General features: G+C 40.9%; 1 protein-coding gene across 1 annotated transcript in view; it reads left to right on the top strand.

The window, feature by feature from the left end:
* Positions 1-17,752, top strand: part of COPG2 (coat protein complex I subunit gamma 2) — a 60,550-nt gene extending 42,798 nt beyond the window's left edge. Inside the window, exons 18-24 of the mRNA XM_089676868.1 lie at positions 63-128; positions 11,291-11,430; positions 11,539-11,710; positions 12,011-12,108; positions 13,483-13,621; positions 14,082-14,180; positions 14,884-17,752. Of these exons, the coding sequence (XP_089532994.1) occupies positions 63-128; positions 11,291-11,430; positions 11,539-11,710; positions 12,011-12,108; positions 13,483-13,621; positions 14,082-14,180; positions 14,884-15,014 (845 nt within the window). The 3' untranslated portion in view covers positions 15,015-17,752. The remainder of the gene's footprint in view (positions 1-62; positions 129-11,290; positions 11,431-11,538; positions 11,711-12,010; positions 12,109-13,482; positions 13,622-14,081; positions 14,181-14,883) is intronic.
* Positions 17,753-19,324: the final 1,572 nt, after the last annotated feature.

Here is a 19,324-nt window from a genome sequence, read left to right as displayed (position 1 = left end):
TCTCTTTTAAATGTTGTGTTATTTCACATAAGTTTTTCTTGTTAATTCATGTTCTGTGCTAGATCTTGCTCCAGTGGCCACCAAGCAACATGTTAAAGCAGTACCTGCTCGTCAAGACATATTTCAAGGTAAATAGAAAAAGTCTCACTCCTCAAACATAATATACATTTTTATTGATGTTCCTAGTAGGTGGTTGACAATTTTTGCCTACATATTTTTTGAAATTGTAATTGTAAATTGGTAAGGCTGAATTCTGAACTATATACACAGTTGGTTATGATCAAACTCTTTTACCTGCCAAAAGATATGTACTACCTGTAACAGAGCATGGTCACTGCTGAGCTCTCTCCTTGTGCAGGGTGACTAATCTTGTCTTTGCCTTGAGCCTGTATATTGCCTAACTGCAACATGTGTTATTCTAGACACGAGTGGAACAGTTTTGCTGTAGCTTACTTTTTGCAAATTAATTAGGGTTTGCTTGTAGTGCGCCTATAGTGCCAATATCTGCAGCATGGAGTCATGCTTATTTGAGTCTCTCCCTCTTCAGGGCCCTCTTTCATTATATCAGATGTGACTGGGTCCTCTGCCCTTTCAGGCTAGTTTTTCTTTATGGTCCTGCAAGATTTTATGACTCAAAATATTAGGTGCTGGACTGCAGAACATTCTTGCAAGAAGCATTTTGTTTGCATGGCCTTTGAGGGGCATCTCTTTGAACTGGTTCTTGATAATACAACAAACGGTAAGATCAATGTTATCTCTCTTGCTGCTGTCAAGAGGCAGCTCTTTGGTTTTTCCATTCCCTTGACTTCAGTGTTGAGGCCCTCCAAGCTTTGCTCCTTACCCATTCACAAAGTTTGTCTTCCTCCACGTGAAGACACACCCTAACTTTCTAGATTGAAAGGGGGGGGGGAGGTGAACGGGCATCCTTTGGTGCTTTGTTTCAGGTGCTTGGAAAGCCTGTATTTCAGGCGACTGGGTGCTAAAGGTGGTCCCCCAGGTCTACAAATTGGAGTTTCCTTTCCTGCTTGCTTCTTGCTCCTCTCCCTTCCTAATTTCCTGAGCCTCTGCACAGACTTTCAGATCTCTATCACACATTCTTGGGTCTTCTGGATTACGTTCTCATTGACATAGTTCCTATGGTAGAAAAATTTGGGGGATTTACTCCAACCTGTTCAGTGTTCCCAAATCAAAAGGGGGCTTATATTCAAGCTTAAATCTCAAGGTTCTGAATGTTACATTCTGGCCAAAAACGTTTGGATGGAATATATTTGTTCTGTCATTGTCTCCCTGCACCAGGGAGACATTGTGGCTTCCTTGACATCAAAGATGCTTACTTTCAAGTGCCCATCTTTTCAGTGTACTAGTGATTTCTACACTTTGCAGTGGGACCCCCTCACTACCAGGGAACAGAACAGTGAGGGCTCTGCCAGACATGTCTCTGGCTGTCCACCTGTTACAAAAGTTCAAGTATATCCATAGGGCTCCTTTACACTAGCTTCAAATCAAGGCATTGTACACGCTTTTTTAAAGCACTCTGAACGCCAGTCAAAGCACCTGTCACTAAATAAAATGGTCAGTTTTACAGTCCTGATCACACGTTATGTTTGCTTTGCTTCACTTCAAAAATTATACCTATATCCTAAAAAAATCTTCACTCATCACTTAGAGTATCTGGGTCTGGGCTTGGACATTTCTGAGGCCAATTTTGGTTGATGCCAAGGACCAGGCTATCTCTAGCTTGGTAGCTCAGGAACCCAGCTCTAGTATCCGGGGAAGTCCTTTTAGCCTGTCTTCTGAAAGCGTCTTACAATGCATTCCGGTGTGTTGGGCTGGGGAGGAGTCCTAGGCACTTTGTTGGTAGGAATCTTTTGGGATTTGGTGGTCAAATTAATTTTGTTTCTCTATGAACATCCTGGATCTTCAAGTGATTGGTTATTCTTTTAGTGTTTGACCAACCTGTTGGAGGGCCATCCAAGATGGATTCTATTGGACAACGCCACAGTGGTAGTTTACATCATTCTTAAGTTTCTCTCTGTGCCATTCTGCCTCCAGCCCTGCACAGCAGCAGTTGCTGCTTCGTCAATGCCTGTCAAAGCAAGTATTTGGGACACTTGGTGGGTTTCCTGGAGGATGTGGTACCCAACGTTACTGCTTCTGTAATCCCCTTCCCCAAAGGTCACTGGGTTTTGGTTCCTGGTGGGTGCAAAAATGTCTTAGTCTTTTCTGGTGCACCCTCACAAGAAGAGATTATGCTGACTGGGCTGTCTGGGAGAGGATATTTTCACCACTAAAAGTTTTTGCCCACCAGTACCCTTTGAGAAATAATTCTTAAAGAAATGCAGTCTTCTGGCTGTTAATGCAACTATTTCTTACGTAAACAAGACCCTGACAAGCTTGGTCCTTGAGGTCCTGGCCTTTAAAGCCAACACAGATGCCCTTTTTAAGGCATTCTTCTCTCTGGATGTAGCGGCTATGCAGTCTGAGGCAAGATTGCCAAGCTCTTCAAGTTTGGACAAAGTGTATGATCTGTGCCAGAGAATTGGGCGTGCAAGATCCTGCCATTTGCCAGCTCCTGGAAGACTTTCTGAGCATTGAGTTTCTCGGAGGATGCCTTTGAATACTGCATAAATCCGCTTTCATGGACGCTTTCAAGCCTGCATCCCAATCCTGTAAGAACTGGACCCCTAAGTCCTCTTCAGGAATCAAATGCTCCTCACAATGAAGGTGTGCACCCACTCACACAGGTGTAGGGATGTTTAGTGGATTTTGTGGCCACCTGGACTCACAGAGGACTGGGTCTGTAACATAGTGTCCACAGGCTTCAAGCCAGAGTTGCAATGCTTTCTCCTCCACAAAATTTAGGATGAAGGCCATCCAGTTCGTGATTGCTTTGCTACATCAAGGAGACTTGGCATTAGTGGATATCAGGGATATTACTTTCATGGTGTTGAATATCGGCATGTGGACATTCAGGAGAATGACCCCTTCAGTTGGAGGAAGTTGCATAAATTTGTCTGTGGTGGAGGGGCACCAGATGTGGCTGTCTTTTTTTTTTTATAATTTAAATATTAATTTTCCATTTTAATTACATTTCATCATCACAATATAAATATATATATATAAAAATATATTCTATAGTATTATATTAACCAACATTTCTACTTTATATACTCTATGCTACCTTTCCCCCCTACCTCCACCCCCCACCCCGTATCCCCTCTGCCTATTCTACCTTTTCTCTGCGTCTTCTTATATCAGCAAGTGGAATTTTTCTGTTGTTATCTTTATTCTTTCCTATACCTCATATATAATCTAGCTTTTTCCCAGTTCTCCCATTTCCCATAGTAAGCCTCCATCTTATCTTCTTGGGTATGGCACAACCTTTCCATCTTTTTAATCTGCTCGACTCTTTCAATCCAGTCCTCTTCCTTTGGTGCCGCCAGAACTTGGGTATCAGGGCTTTTGCAGCATTTATATAGTACCATATCCCTGATTTTTTATATTTATTTACCGTTATATCCGTGATGTGCAAGATACATACTTCTGGATCTAGCTTTATGTCTATTTCTGTCAATTTTCTTATTAAGTGGATTATTGTTTTCCAGAATATCTGGATTTTTGGGCATCCCCACCATATATGGTATATTGTGCCTATTTCTCCACATCCCCTCCAACACAACGGTGTACTCTCTCCACACATCTTATTTTCTACTGTTGGTGAAATGTGCCATCTTGTCAAACACTTATAGTTCATCTCCACTTCTCTCATAGAGACATTTTCGTGACTTAATCTATACATTCTCCTCTGCTTTTCCTCATCTATCACCACTCCCATATCCATTTCCCATTTTGTTATATATGTTGGCTTCGTGTTTGTGTCTAGTTCAGTGAGTATTTTATAAATTCTAGCAATCCCGTGTTTCCCATCACCTTGTGTTCCCAATATCTTTTCGAACAAGTTCCAATTGTCTCTTGTCCTTAAAGGTCTTGGCAGACTTCTAACAAAACACCTCAATTGGAAATACCGCCATTCGTCTAATTTAGTGAAAATCTCTTCCTCTTTTTTTTTCAATTCACCAAATGCTCCTATTTCATCTCCCACCAAGATATCTCCCAATTGCACCTTATCTTTTTAAAACCACTTCCCTCCTATTTCTTCTCTGCCTGGGGGAAAAAACTCTGTATTTTTTAGTGGAATCAGTGTGGAATTAAAAGTCCATTTCATACTTCTGTGTAAGTTATCCCAAATCTTTAAAACATTCAAAGTGTATGTATTTACATTGTCATTTAAACCCCTATACTGTGTTGGCACCCATATCATTCTTCCCAAATCTATTCCGCTAAGTTCATTCTCTATTCTCACCCAGCTTTTTTTATTATTAAATATCCAATCTATGGTTCTTGACAATATTACCGCTTTGTAATATCTTTTAAAGTCTGGGAGCCCTAAACCCCCTCTTTCTTTCCTCCTACTTAGCAGTTCGTATGACAGTCTTGGTTTTTTATTCCTCCATATGTATCTTGTTATCAGTTTCTTAATTATTTTAAAGAAAATCTCTGGGAGTTTAATTGGGATCATTTGATATCTATATATGATTTTTGGTACTATTACCATTTTTACCAGATTAATACGGCCCATCCATGTCGGGGTTCCTCCCTCCAATCTTTTTAATTCGTCTCTAATCTCATTAATCAATGAAATATAGTTTAGTTTATATAGATGTTTATGTGAGGCTGTAAGTTTTACTCCTAGATATTTTATATCCCTGTCTTTCCATTTAAAGGGAAATTCTTTTTGTATCCTTTCTTTTTCGTTTTTTAAGATGTTTATATTTAGAATCTCCGTTTTTGTTGGATTTATCTTTAAATTTGATAGTTCTCCGTACTCCTTTAGTGACTTCATTAAGTTTGGAAGTGTTATCCTGGGGTTTCCTACATAGAACAACAAGTCGTCTGCGAAAGCAGCAACTTTATGTTCTGTATCTCCTATCAGGATTCCCTTTACGTCTCTATTCAGCCTTATTGTTGACAATAGTGGTTCTAGTGATATAACATACAGCAATGGGGACAATGGGCATCCCTGTCTTGTTCCGTTTGACATCTCAATGGGTTCTGACCTCTCCCCGTTTACCCCAATAACCACCGAGGGGTATCTGTACAGCTTTCCTATCCACTCTCTCATCCTAGGCCCGATTCCCAAGGCTTCCAGAGTATCCATCATGAATCTCCAGTTTACCCTATCAAACGCTTTTTCAGCATCTATAGACAGTAGTACTACCGGTTCTTTTCCCTTTTTACTCTTTTGGATTAGCATCAATGATCGTACCCCATTGTCTTTTCCCTCCCTCCCTGGAATGAAGCCCACCTGATCCTCATGTATCCATCCAGGCATTAGCTCTTTCAATCTATTTGCTAGGACCTTTGCGTACAACTTAGTGTCTGTGTTCAATAGTAAAATAGGTCTATAGCTCGAACACTGAGAGGGATCCTTTCCCTCTTTTTGAATGAGCACGAGTTGGGCTTGTAATGATTCTCTTCTTACTTCCATCTCTCCACCTAGTGCATTCATGTAGTTTTTAAGTTTTGGTACTAAGATTTCACAAAATTTTTTATAGTATCTCACTGTATAACCATCTGGTCCTGGGCTTTTCCCCGACACTGTCCCCTTCAATGCTAGTTTTATTTCTTCCTGTGAGATATCTGCATCTAGGGAGTTTAGTTGATCCTCACTTAATTTTAGTAACCCAGCCATTTCCAAATATTTCTTTCTTTTCTGGCTCTTCTCATTGTCTATAGTTTCTGAACCTTCCAAGGGGCTTATATTGTACAGTTTCCTGTAATATTCTATGAAGGCTTTGGTGATATCTTTATTTGAGTGTTTCATGTTTCCTTTAGCATCTTTTATTTTTTCTATATAATTTCTATTTTTCTTTTTCCTCAGGGCTCTCATCAGATACTTTCCAGGTCTTTCTCCCCATCTATATCTCTCACTTAAAACTCTATTATATACTTTTCTCCTCTCCTCTTCTATCATTTCTTTCAGTTCTTCTTTCTGTTTTTTTTAACTTCAGCTCTATTTCTTTTGTTATTCTATTCTTATGTATTCGTTCTAATTTACCTATTTCTTCTAAGAGCTCATTCATTTTCTCCCTTCTTTCTTTTTTCTTTCTTGCCCCAATCGCCATTAATATTCCTCTTATATAAGCTTTGTGAGACTCCCACACTGTGGCCGTTGACACCTCCCCTGTCTCATTCTCCTTAAAAAAGCGTTCGATCTCCTCCCCTATTTTCTGAGCTATTTCCTTTTCCACTAAAAGTGTCTCATTCAATTTCCATCCCAGCCCTCCGATTTTCCTTCTCCCCCATTCCATTTTCATAATAACTGGAGCGTGATCTGATAGAGATATTGTCTCTATTTCTACCTGGGTCAGGTGGTCAATTAATTGATGTTCTATTAATATATAATCTAGTCTTGAATATCTCTTATGCATATTTGAGAAAAAAGTATAATCTCTATCTTGTGTGTGTGTAATTCTCCAGGCATCTACCAATTGACTTATGTGTAATTCTTTTTTCAATAATTTCAGGGCCTTACTTCCTTCTGTCTTTATATGGGAGGTGGCGTCCCTTTGTGGGTCCATACAAAAGTTAAAGTCCCCTGCCAGGATCAAACGTCCTTTTTTAAAGTCCATCAGCTTCCTCAACACCTTTTTCAGATACTCCTCCGGTTTTTTATTAGGAATTGGCCAGTAGGAATTTATTTATAAAGGAATTTATTGGCCAGTGTACACTCGATCTCCTGTAACTTGCCCCTTAAAAACAAAAATCTCCCATCTGGATCTGTTTTTCTATCTTCCAACTCGAACCTTATGTTCTTTGCCAGACCTATTGCTACCCCTTTTGCTCTTTTAACCGGGGAATCTGCATAATACCATGTTGGGTGGTTTCTAGACCTCAGCCTAACATTTGAACTTATCTCAAGATGTGTCTCCTGTAGAAATATCACTGAGGCATCTCTATGGTGTAATTCTTTAAATAATCTATATCTTTTCCCGGGGCAGTTCAACCCATTTATATTATATGTTATAAACTGAATCTCTTCCATCTTCCTTAAATTTCCTCTTTTCTCCTCCATCTATATTTTTCATTTCTCTCTCCTTCTCCCTTCTCACTTGCTTTTATATCGCCTTTTATTTTGCAGGGAAAACAACCTCCCTCTCCCATTTCCCACCCTTCCAACCTTCCAACCCCCTCCCTCCCCCCTCCCCTCCCCCCTCTTTTTAGGCCCAACATTTGCCTACTAATCATTTATGGATTAAAAAGTCCACCTTTGATTTGGTCCTTGGGCTAAGACTCCGTCCATGGACGACTTTCCCCTTATCTAACCTCTCCATAACCTCCCAGGCCCCACCTGGATTTATCACAGGCAGAAAAAAAAAAATCAGAAATGAGGGCGATAGAGTGGGGATAGAAGGAGAGAAGAAGAGAAAAAAAAAAAAAAACTATTTCTCTTCCTCCATCCCTCTCCCCCCTCCCCTCCCCTCCACCTCCTCCCCCCCACATATTGCCAGTCCTCTTTTCTCTTCGCTCTATTTTCCCATTGTTCTTCTTCCCAGCCAGGGATTTCCATTCTTTGAATTTTTAAACTCACAAAAATTTTTCATATCTTTTGGAAACCTAAGGTATGCTGTAGTCCCATTTTTCCATCCTATTAAACATTCGGGAGTCCCCCATCTATATTGCACCTTTTGTTCTTTCAACCTTTCCAATAGGGGTCTCAAAGTTCTCCTTCTCCACAAAGTCTCTGGAGCCAGATCCGCATATATCTGTATGTCTCCTCCTTCATACTTAATTACTGATTTTCCCTTAGTCTTCTTCCAGATTTTTTCTTTATCCCGAAGTTCATAGAATTTAACAATTATATCTCTCGGCCTTTCTTGCCCCAGATTTCTCAGAATTTTTCCTTTTCTAAAGGTTCCTTCTATTTTAGACCTTTCCATTTCAGAGCTGTCTGTTATATTGTTAAATATTTTACAAACCACCTCTTGCAGACTTTCTCCCTTTAAGTTTTCTGAGACCCCACGTATCAAGATGTTTCTCTTCCTGTCTTTATTTTCTTGTATCTCGGCCTTATATAACAGTTTTTCTTGGGCTTTCCCTATATTAGTTAGTTCTTTTTCAAGTTCAGAGATAGCCTGGGTCTGACCTTTAACTTTCTCCTCCGTTTCCTCAACTCTCTCCAAGAGGTGTCCCAGATCACTGCGAATGTTTACCATTTCTTGTTTTATTGTTTTCTCCAGTTCTTTAAACATTTCTGCCATTTCCTTTTTATTAGGTATTTGTAGATCTTTTTCCATCTCTGTATTGCCTGATATTTGCTGATTACTAGTATCAGGGCCTATTGATACTCTAGGGCTTCTTTCCATACTAAGGTCTGCTTCTCCTTTTTCAGATCTGCTCTGGGGTCTTTCTGGGGTTACATTCCCTTGGGATGTGTATTTTTTAATTGTGCCAGTCTGGGACCCTTTAAGCCCACTTCCTTTTACATTTTTGTTTTTCATTTTTCTCTGTGGCACTTATCCTTCTTATAATCCTTTATAAGTTCGTGGGTGGGGTGGGAAAATATTTCTTTAAACTTTCAAGTCTCTGCCCTGTCCTCCTGCTGGTTTTTCTCTTTCTCTTTTCTTCCTCTTCTTCCTTCCCTCCTCTCCCCCTCCTTCCCCCCGAGCCTCTCTTCTTCTCTCTGCGAGCCTCTTCCACCTTTTATACAGTCTCCAGGGGTCCCCCCTTTCACATACACTCTATTTCTTGGAGGTCAGCACAATAGGTCTTCAAATGCAAATCACATTTCATTCATAGTCACTCACCCTCCTCCTATGTCTTCTTCCAATGAGTGCCTTTTCACTCGATTCCTCTGAGGGTCTGTTCATGGGGGGGAACTCCCCAGGGTCTCTTCAGACTCCTTGTCCAGGTCTCGATGGTTCTCCTTCCACTTTCTATTAGGCTCCAGGGTTACTAGGGGGATAGGGGGAAAGTGTGTCGGCCACCGGCAAACAGGTCGGCGCTGCTCTCTCCCTGCAAAATGCCGGCCGGCTTCTCGATCTCCCAGAGGTGCCTTGCGGCCGGTCACGTGATCGCGCCGGCCCCTCTCGTCTCCCAGCGTCCAGGGACTCTCTCTTCACCAGTCTCCAGCCGCTCCTCTCTCTTCCCTCACCCGCATCAGCATCTCCTCCGCCGGGAGCCGTCAGACCGGGTAAGTCCCCCACCGCAGGGCTCTAACATGCCCCAGGGGATAAGCTTGGAGGCCTGGGGAGGTCAGACAGCGGAGCTCCGTCCACGAGCTCCTACATTGAGCTCTCCCCTGCCGCCATGTTCAGGCTCCGCCCTCCCGCCTCTTGCTGTTTCATAAGGCAGCCAGATGTGGCTGTCTTGTCATCTAGATTTAACAAAAAGCGGGACAGGTTTGTGTCCCAAACCAGGCTTCCTAAAATATATGGGGTGGATGCCCTAGTTACTCCGCTTTATTTATCTCTGTTCTATGCCTTCCCTCCACTGCAGATTTGTTCTTGTCTGTCATGTAGGATAAACATGGAGGGTGTTCCAGAGATCCTGCTTGTTCCTGCAGACATCATAAATCTCTTAACAGACAAGATTTGGGCTCTTCCAGATTGGCCAGATTTATTGTCACAAGGTTTGGCTGTTTATCCTGCCTTATGGTTGCTGGCTTTGATGGCATTGCTGTTTGAAACTGAAGTCCTGAAATACAGGGGAGTTTCTGACTCTATAGCCTTGAGGAGGGTAGGGGTCAAAGTCTACCTCCAGGAAGATGTAACATTGTACATGGAAGGCTTATTTTGCCCGGTGTGGGGCTTGTAAATCTCATCCCTAACAGTAAGTCATAGGGCACATTTTGGGTATCACAAGGATCTTTTCACCAGTATGGCTCCTCTTGTGTCTGTGGGGCCTTAACTTGGTCTTGTCTGTTTTGCAGACTTCTCTCTTTAAACCAATTCAGGAGATGCCCTCATCACTCCTTATGCACAAGGGTGTCTTTGCTTGCTGCTACCTTGGCTCACAGAGTCGCAGGCTTTAGCTATGTTTACCTGCAGGGAACCCTTCCTGGTTTTTCAGTAGGATGATGCGTTGTTGAGGCCTTGGTGCTCTTTAGTGGATTCTTCACCTAAATGAGAACATTATTTTGCTATCATTTTGTCCTAATCATCCTAAGCAAAAGGTACTTCACTTTTTGGATGTTGTTCAAATTTATCTGTAGTCTACAGCTTCATTTCGACAGTCCGATTCCTGTTTGTTCTGAGTTTCCTCACAAGGGTCAGGATGCTTCCCAACCCATTGTTGGATTTGTCAGCTCATTTCTTAGGCTCATGACCTCAGGGCAAGGTTTCTCTTTTTCCACCTAAGGTCCATTCCTCAGTATCAGTGCTTCCTGGGCTATTCTGCATCAGTCTTTTGATGTTCAATCTTGTAGGGCTGTTGCTTGGTTTTCTCTTTATGCTTACTAAGTTCTACCAGATAGATGTTCACATTTCTGCAGATGCCAGTTTTGGGTAGATGGTCTATCAGACAGCTTTGTAGTGGTGTTCCCCCTGTCCTATTTTGCACATCTTGGCCTGTTGCTGTTGCCCACACCTCATGTTCAGTGCTTTGGGACATCCCAGGTAGCCATGAATATCTAAGTTATATGATGTCCTGTAATGTACAAATTTAAGATTTTTGTCTTACTTATAATGTAAAATCCTCTTCTTGGGGTACATCACAGGACATAGATCCCTCCTGTTGTCTGTGACCTTCTTGCTTGCAACAAAACTGAGACTTAGCTGAACTGGCAGGGGTTACACCTGGGTGGGGATTCCTGCCCCCCCCCCACCCTTTTTTGTTCGTCTGTGTCTATTCACTTGAAGATGGAAGATGTAATCCCAGTAGTTAAGAATATCTGAGTCCTCTGTGTCCTTCGATGTACTCTAAGAGCAGAATTTTACACAGGTAAACTAAAGATACTAATACAAACTTCATTACAGTATTGCATGATGGAGTAATTTAGTCACAATCCTAGTACTGAAAGCTAAATAAACACCTGGACAGTAAGGTGGTTTAACCTGCCAGTCATCAAGCAGTTAATGTCCATAGTCTGGATATGGGTGCACTTTAACACAGCTCATGCATGCATGCCTGAGGCACAGACATGCTGGCTGTCTAGAAATTGTTGGTACATGGTTACCCCTGGCATTATGTACAGTATTTGTTACAAGGCGGTTTTCATTTCTATTTACAGAACAATTGGCTGCCATTCCAGAATTCAAAAATTTGGGTCCGCTATTCAAGTCTTCTGATCCTGTGCAGCTTACAGAAGCTGAAACTGAATATTTTGTACGTTGTATCAAGCATGTATTTACAGATCACATTGTTTTTCAGGTGAGGGGGATTTTTGCTTCTCTTTCTTCTCTTACAGTACTAATGTGCAGGGTTTTGTATGCAGGTACATGTGACATTAATTACTGTCATTTTACTTTGGATTTACAGTTTGACTGCACAAATACACTGAATGATCAGCTACTGGAAAAAGTTATTGTTCATATAGAGCCATCAGAAGGATATGAAGTGGTTTATTATGTCCCAGCTCAGAGTCTTCCCTATAATCAACCTGGCATATGTTATACGTTGGTCAGGCTACCTGAGGATGAGTCTGCTGCAGGTATGATTATTTGTGTTTTTTTATTAACTTAGCATTTACCCATGAATGCAACAGCCATAGTCAAGCCAACAAGTTTGTGTGTGTGTGTTAGATTCATGCGCTGACTTAGTCCACTAAGGTACATTATTTTATCACAAGGCCAAACAGTGACACTATGTTTATGTACTTCTTTAGTTGCATTTAAAAATGTATTTAATCTTTTTTTAATTAATAGATAATTCATCATTTTTTTTTATCTGCCTAAAGTTCACATTTAATATGTATTCACCAGTTATTCACTTAATTGTATTTAATATTTAGTGTCCTGCACATTTAACTGCACGATGAAATTTGTGGTCAGGGACTGTGATCCCCACACTGGCGTTCCTGATGATGACGGATATAGTGATGAGTATGTGGTATGTTGAGTTTTTTTTATTACAACCTTGTCTGCCTAGTGAGTATATTTTTTGTGTCATCCCCAAGAAGCAGTTTAATCTCATTATGTTCATTTTGAGGGTATTGTTTCTTGCCAAAGTGATACATTGTTTTTATATTGAAAAGAGTGAAGCGCCAGGTGCTCACACTAGTCCGATTTCATATGCGATTTAAGCGCACAAAAATGCATTACAGTGGAAATTACATTGTTTTCAATTGTGTCCATTCACATCAGTGCAAGTCAGCATGGCACAATTTTGGTTCCTGTACTAATTTAGTGTGATTTCAGCTTGATTTTTGCCCCATAGAATATACAAAGTAGCATTGCAGTTGCATCCAAGCCGCACTACATAATCGCACTAAAGTCGGATCAATATATGTTCGCAGCAGTGTGAACCTAGCATTAAAGGAGATACATAACCAAAGCTATTTTGGCTATACTTCCTCTGTAGGTCACAGTATCAGTGGTTTTTGCACTTCTGTGACCTGTTTTCAGCTGACAATGAGCTGAAGTCCACTGTCAGCTGACGTCACTCAACCAGTCCAGGCTCTGAAAAAATCCCGACCATATGGTTGGGATCCACCCAGAAGCCTGGACCAGCACATAGCTCAGCCTCTCCGTGATCCGCTGAGAGTCTGAGCCAGCCAGCCCCTACTGCCCCTCCACAGCCAGCACTCCAATGAACTCTGGAGGGGCAGAACAGAAAGCCGGTGACTGACAGTTACTGCTCTCTGCTCAGAGCGGAGGGGGAGAACTGAGCGATGCTGCATCCACCTAGGTGAGTATAATTTTTTTTTTCTTTTTAAAGTCCATACTGCTCCTTTAACATGAACATAACTGAAATAATCTTTAAATAGGTCCTTGTACGTAAGCTTTGAAAACTGTTTAACCTATGATCATATATTTTTGGAAATGATTGCTTTGGATCATATTGAAATAGAAACATATTCCTGACAGTTGAAACATTTGTGTCAAATGGTTCTCCAGACAGAATAGATTTCAGTTCTGATGTGCTTTTTTCGAGACTATTGCTTCAGTGGCTTGACCTAAACAGGCTGTATCCATACCTAAGTGTTTCATCACAACATGCAGTACTGACATAAAAAAGCTCAGTTTTCATTTTCAAGATAATTGTAGCTCACATAGCTTTTTCTTTTTTACTCTCGTGTGCTTTTGCTTGCTATGTGCAAACCTTTAATAAAATTTAAAGCAAAAAACAGTTTACTGTTTTTCAGGTGATACTATGGCAGTGTAGTCCTTAGCGTTAGCTGAAGAAGATCACGTTTGGTTTGCATGTATGACTGCCCTCCTGTGTGTATGGGAACATTCTAATTGTTAATGTTTTTTCAACAAGCTTGAAGATCTGGAGATAACTCTTGAAGACCACATTCAAAAGGTGCTGAAACCAAATTTTGGAGCAGCTTGGGATGAGGTTGGCGATGTACATGAGAAAGAGGAAACCTTTGCTCTCAGTAGTACAAAGACATTGGAAGGTAAAACAATCTGTTATGATTCTTGTGTGTTTGGATGTCATTTTCATCCTTCGAGAACATTAGTGTTGTCAGGAGTTTAAAAAGCAATTAAAGTCACAGAAATGGCTATGCAGTCTGACGACCCTATCCCTTCTCTGCTGTACTAATTTGTAGGAGAAGTCTTGTACAGAGCGCATTGCCTCTTAATTAGCTATGCCCACACAGAGAACTCCATTGTGAGGGCAGGAAGCAGAATTTTAACTTGGGGAGACATTAACGTTAAAGCATTTATGAACAAAACTCAGCAACAAATCACACCATGTAGGTATAGAGAGAGAAAAACTGGGTTAAAATAAAAAAAACCTGCACACACTTTTGGGGAAGTGTAGGGGGGCTGGTGCTATAGCTGTTCTCCTAAAAATGCTAATTGCCTGGCTGTCTCCGGCTGTGAATGACTGACTTTCTGTATTTGTTTTATCAGAGGCTGTAGCTAATATCATCAAGTTCTTGGGAATGCAGCCATGTGAGAGGACTGATAAGGTACCAGAGAACAAGAATTCGCATGTGCTTTATCTGTCTGGTAAGACAAAATCACCTTTCTTTGTTATTCCTTATATTATCAAGATAATCGATTGCTTTTGTATGTGCTCCCTTCTAATGGAATATTCTGTCAAGTATTGTAAGCAATATAACATATAATACTGTTTATGAAATAAGATTTGATGAAAAAATAGTGAAAAAAGGGCAGCGCTACATATCATAAAAACAAAACATGATCATTGACAACGTGATGAATAAATGTGGACCAAAAGTGCAGTTAGACCAAACATTACATGTGAGGTCACACTGCTGGAGGTGAGCAGACATCTGGTGGAGGAATTGAGCACTTTTTTGGTTGGAGCACTTGGTGATCACGGCAGAAAGAAAAATTCTATTTAGAAGAATTGTGTTTGGACTTTCACATTTATTCATCGTGTTGTCAATGATCATGTTTTGTTTTTCAGTTTTACGATATGTAGCGCTGCCCTTTTTTCACTATTTTTTTAATTCCCCTGATAAGAGGGTTTTTGTGCCTAGCGGCTACTTTATGATTTGGGTATTACATAGTTTTTATCACGTGCACTAGTTGTGTGACCCATAGCAGCGCTCAAGATTCTATTTATGTCAAGATTTGATGAAACGGCTTTCACCGATAAATCCTAAATTATATTGTTTGCAAATTGCTACCTTAAAACTGATGCTCTTAACATATAACTTTGTCCTTGTTGTATCTGCCTTTACAGGAGTATATAGAGGAGGCCATGATGTATTGGTGAGGGCCAAGCTTGCACTGAGTGATGGTGTCACCATGCAAGTAACCGTGAGAAGCACCGATGAGACACCAGCTGACGTCATCTTAGCCACTGTAGGCTAAAGTGCTTGGAGATAACATTTCCTTGACCAAAAACATTTCAGGACTTCTGTCCATCTCCAAATGAATAACTTGACTTTTTTTTGCTTTCAAATCTTATACAAATCACAAACAACTGGTGGAAGAACACGTATGAAACAATATGCAGTGAAACCTTGACATGGTTGCCGTATTATTCCATAATTCTGCTGTCACCTTGTCTTTGCTCATGCATCTGTTCAGGTAGGGTGTGGAGATGTTTACTAGTGTATTTAGGAAAAACTGCTTGTTTTGTAGAAAACCACCCTTTTTCTGGCTCATGTTACCCTCATGAGTAAACTAGTAATGTAGCTGAGATTATGTACATTGGAACATAGTAATGTCCCCTCAGAAGATGGCAGTTGAGTAATCTTCAGATTGTAATCACAGCCATTACCTTCATTCATATCATTTGCTGTATAACAATAATGTACTTCATACTTGATTGGTTCCATCATTCTCCCTAACTGCCTTTCTTATAGAAATATTGGACTTTCCTTTTTACATCAATACAGTGGAAAACATGGTTTTGTTCACAGCCAGCAGTGATCTAATTTGTTTTCTTTTTTTACACACACACAAAAAAAAAAGACAGAATTTAGTGGCAACACCGGACTTTTGTTACAGCTCTTTTCAGAAATGTCCCCATCTGTTCTTTGATATTGGCACAGAATTACAGTGTAAGGGTCAACTTACAAAGAACAAACGCAACAGCTATTTTGCACAACTTTGCTCGTCATATTTTCTATAGCATGTAAAGCATGAAAAAGAAAAGTATGCAATGAAACTTGTAAAGAATGTACAGAAAAATGTTCTTTTTCTGTGGAAAATAGCTGACATAGGAGAGGCTGCTATGGACAGGGAGAGAGAACTGGAGTGACTGGATGCACAAGGGCACAAATGGCAAGGGTATGCGCCTGGCAGTGTGGTGATTTGAGTAGTATGCATGGAAGTGTAAGTGTTGATGTAAATGTTCTGCCTATTGTATTTCAGGACAGGCAGAACACAAATGACATTAAAAACAATGAGTAAGAACTGTGCACAGGTCATTGTGAATGGTAGGGTGCATGCTCGTCTACTTCAAGTGATTTGTTTGATACTGGGGAGCTTGCACAGCAAAGCTTTCATTTATTAACAATACTAGATATAACTGATGTGTATTTTTATAATGTTCAGTACATATTTAGGTAAACATGTCATTTAGCCCATTCAGGGCAAAATAACAGGTTCTCTTAATGGCCACCTTCTCTGCTACTGATATTTTCCCTGTGCTCCCCTACCACCTTAATCACAAGTTTGAGCCTCTCAAAATATCAGGTACTTCTGAGTATGGGGAGCATGTGACCTTCTCCCCCTCCCCCACTGCAGTGCACAGTGCCAGAACAGCTAATTGGCAGACCTGAAGACTGTCACTTGTGAGGGGTACTTATTGCTGGGTACGAACCGAGACAGAGCTTACATAATGGAAGGAGTACAGGGACGGTAGGTTTTAGCTGCAAAGAAGGTTGGCTGTAAAGAGAAGCTATTACTTTGTTCTGAGAAGACAGTGGGGGAATGTAATAAAGTCCTAACAACACTTTTCTGGTGGTAGTTCTCTCTAGAATTACCTGCAGCTAATTCAATCAAGCATTTGCACCAGTTTCAGTAAAATGACTGACAGAGGTGACAGGTAGTTCTAACTACAATCCATTTTAAGAACCTGCTGCAATGGCAGCGGCAGATTCTTCCACATATACTGCCAGTTGCAGAGTAGGAAACTGGTAGTAAGAGCAACTCTAAGCGTACAGAAGTACCTCAGTACTCACGGTGGGGCATACCTGTGCTGTCATGCTGCATAGGGCCTTTCCCCCGACCCCATTCATTAGAGACATAGTGATATCATTACCCAGATATGGGAAATGACTTGTGTCACTGGGTGGGCAGAGCCTGAGGGCGGAACTGAGACAAGCTGTCATTACTTTAGATTGACAGTGCCCAAGAGTGGGCAGATTAAAAAAAACACTATTGGACTGAATAGCATCTATGGATCCACACACTGCTGTGCACTAACAACTGAGATTAGTTCCTCATGAGGTCCATTTGGCTGTTGATTAATCTGTCTCCACTCACCCCTACAACACAACTCCTCAGCCATGTGCCTGTTAGTGTGACACGTGCAGTGGCTGGGGAGGGAGAGAGTGCACTAGTAGGGACATTCCAACCTCCTGTCTCTGACAGGTATGAGAATCAGGTGAAAGTGACAATTTAGGTGCACAGCATCCTGACAGAATTCTAAATGGTGTCTATGACACCCTTTCTGAATGCCCGCCAGTGACTAGTTTTCTTTAAACTTTCTCCCCTGTAGAACAAGTGGATCTGCAAGGGGGTATGAGAATAAACATCTTTTTTTTCTTTATTATTTCATGTTGAACTCACAGGCAATTTTTTTTTCAGCTTATTAGAGCTTGATTCTTTTCTGTCACCATAGCAACAAAAAGAAAAGGAGTTGATGATGTTTCCCCCAGTCCCTTCTTGACAGTGCTGATATGGGCAGACTCCTTGATTCTGTAAACAAGGGGATATGCCTTACTGCTGCTTATGAGAGATGGGATTTTTTTTATTTTGCTAATCTAAGGATTCTGATTTAGGAATTTGCTGTAATATAGAAAACTTTTAACAACTTTGGTCACATCTGAGATAACTTATTTGTATGTTATAAAAAAATAAACTTTAAACCATCCAAATACTGGCTTGTCTGAGATCTTTCTTCGTACTTCTTGCCTGAATAAAAATTCTGTATTGGGACATAAGTGCACATGGTAAAATTATAACTGGTGTTACACAATATCAGTGACTTGGGAAAACTGCAGGCCTCATGATTTCAGTTCAGTACTGCCTTGTGGAAGAATATGCTATAGTGGTGAATAACACAGGAAGCATGATATTTGTCAAACAAAGAAAAATTCCCAGCTCAACTTACAACCAGCCTGAAACCAATCGAATTGTCCTAACAGTTCACATTAAAAACAGGGGTTTAGTTTGCATACATGTGTAAGCTGCAGAGCCCTTTCACAGCACCCCAGTATTCTGCAGTCCTAACTTTGTACATTTTGAGAGTCTCCATAGTAGAAGCATTATGAATAGGGGTGGGCTTCCTCCAGGCTTACCTGCCCTCAGTCTATCCATTAAAAGTGGATCAATAGTTTGGCTGAAAAAAAGACAAAAGTCCATCCAGTTCAACCATAAAAAAAAAAGTTATCCTATACCTACAGTTGATACAGAGGAAGGCAACCCCCCCCCCCCCCCAGCAAAGCATGATCCAATTTGCTTCTGCAGGGGGAAAAAATGCCTTCCTGATCCCCCAAGAGGCAATCGGATATTCCCTGGATGAACTTTACCTATAAATGTTATTATCCAGTTATATTCTGTGTATCCAAGAAAGAATCCAGGCCTTTTTTTAAAGCAATCCACTGAGCTGGTAAGAACCAACTCTTGAGGGATTCTATTCCACATTTTCACAGCTCTCCCTATGAAGAAACCTTTCCGTGTTTGGAGATCAAATTTCTTTTCCTCCAGACGTAAACAGTGCCGCGCCTTGTCCTCTGTGATGACCTCGGGGTGAATAGCTCTACAATAAAATCAGTTCTGCTGAGCTCCTCCATGCCTCGTATCAGTTTGGTTCCCCTTCTCTGTACTTTCTCCAGTTCCCCAATGTTCTTTTTGTGAATTGGTGCCCAAAACTGAACTGCATATTCCAGATTAGGTCTTACTAGAGATCTGTACAGGGGTAATATGATATCTCTCTCTCTCTTGAGTCTATACCTCTTAATACAAGAGAGAATTTTGCTCGCTTTAGAAACCGCAGCTTGGCATTGCATGCCATTACTAAACTTGTGATCTACCAGAACTCCCAGATCCTTCTCCACCATTGATTCCCCCAGTTGTACTCCCCCTAGTATGTATGATGCATGCATATTCTTAGCCCCCAAGTGCAGAACCTTACATTTATCAACATTAAACCTCATTTGCCACAGTTGCCCAATTAAACAGAGCATTGAGGTCGGCTTGTAAGTTGGAGACATCCTGTAAAGACGTTATTCCACTGCACAGCTTGGTGTCATCTGCAAAGACTGAAATGGTATTTCTAATCCCAGACCCTATATCGTGTATAAATATATTAAAAAGTAAGGGTCCCAACACTGAACCTTGGGGTACACCACTGACACCCCTAGACCATTCAGAGTATGAATCATTAACCACTACTCTTGAGTACGATCTTTTAGCCAGTTTTCTATCCATTTACATACTGATTTTTC

This window comes from Staurois parvus, unplaced genomic scaffold (genome assembly GCF_062004578.1).
Source record: "Staurois parvus isolate SC_StPar_1 unplaced genomic scaffold, SC_StPar_1.0 ptg000175l, whole genome shotgun sequence".
Lineage (NCBI taxonomy): Eukaryota > Metazoa > Chordata > Amphibia > Anura > Ranidae > Staurois > Staurois parvus.
The sequence above is the reverse complement of the archived record's forward strand: the minus strand, read 5'-3'. Positions and strand labels throughout refer to the sequence as shown.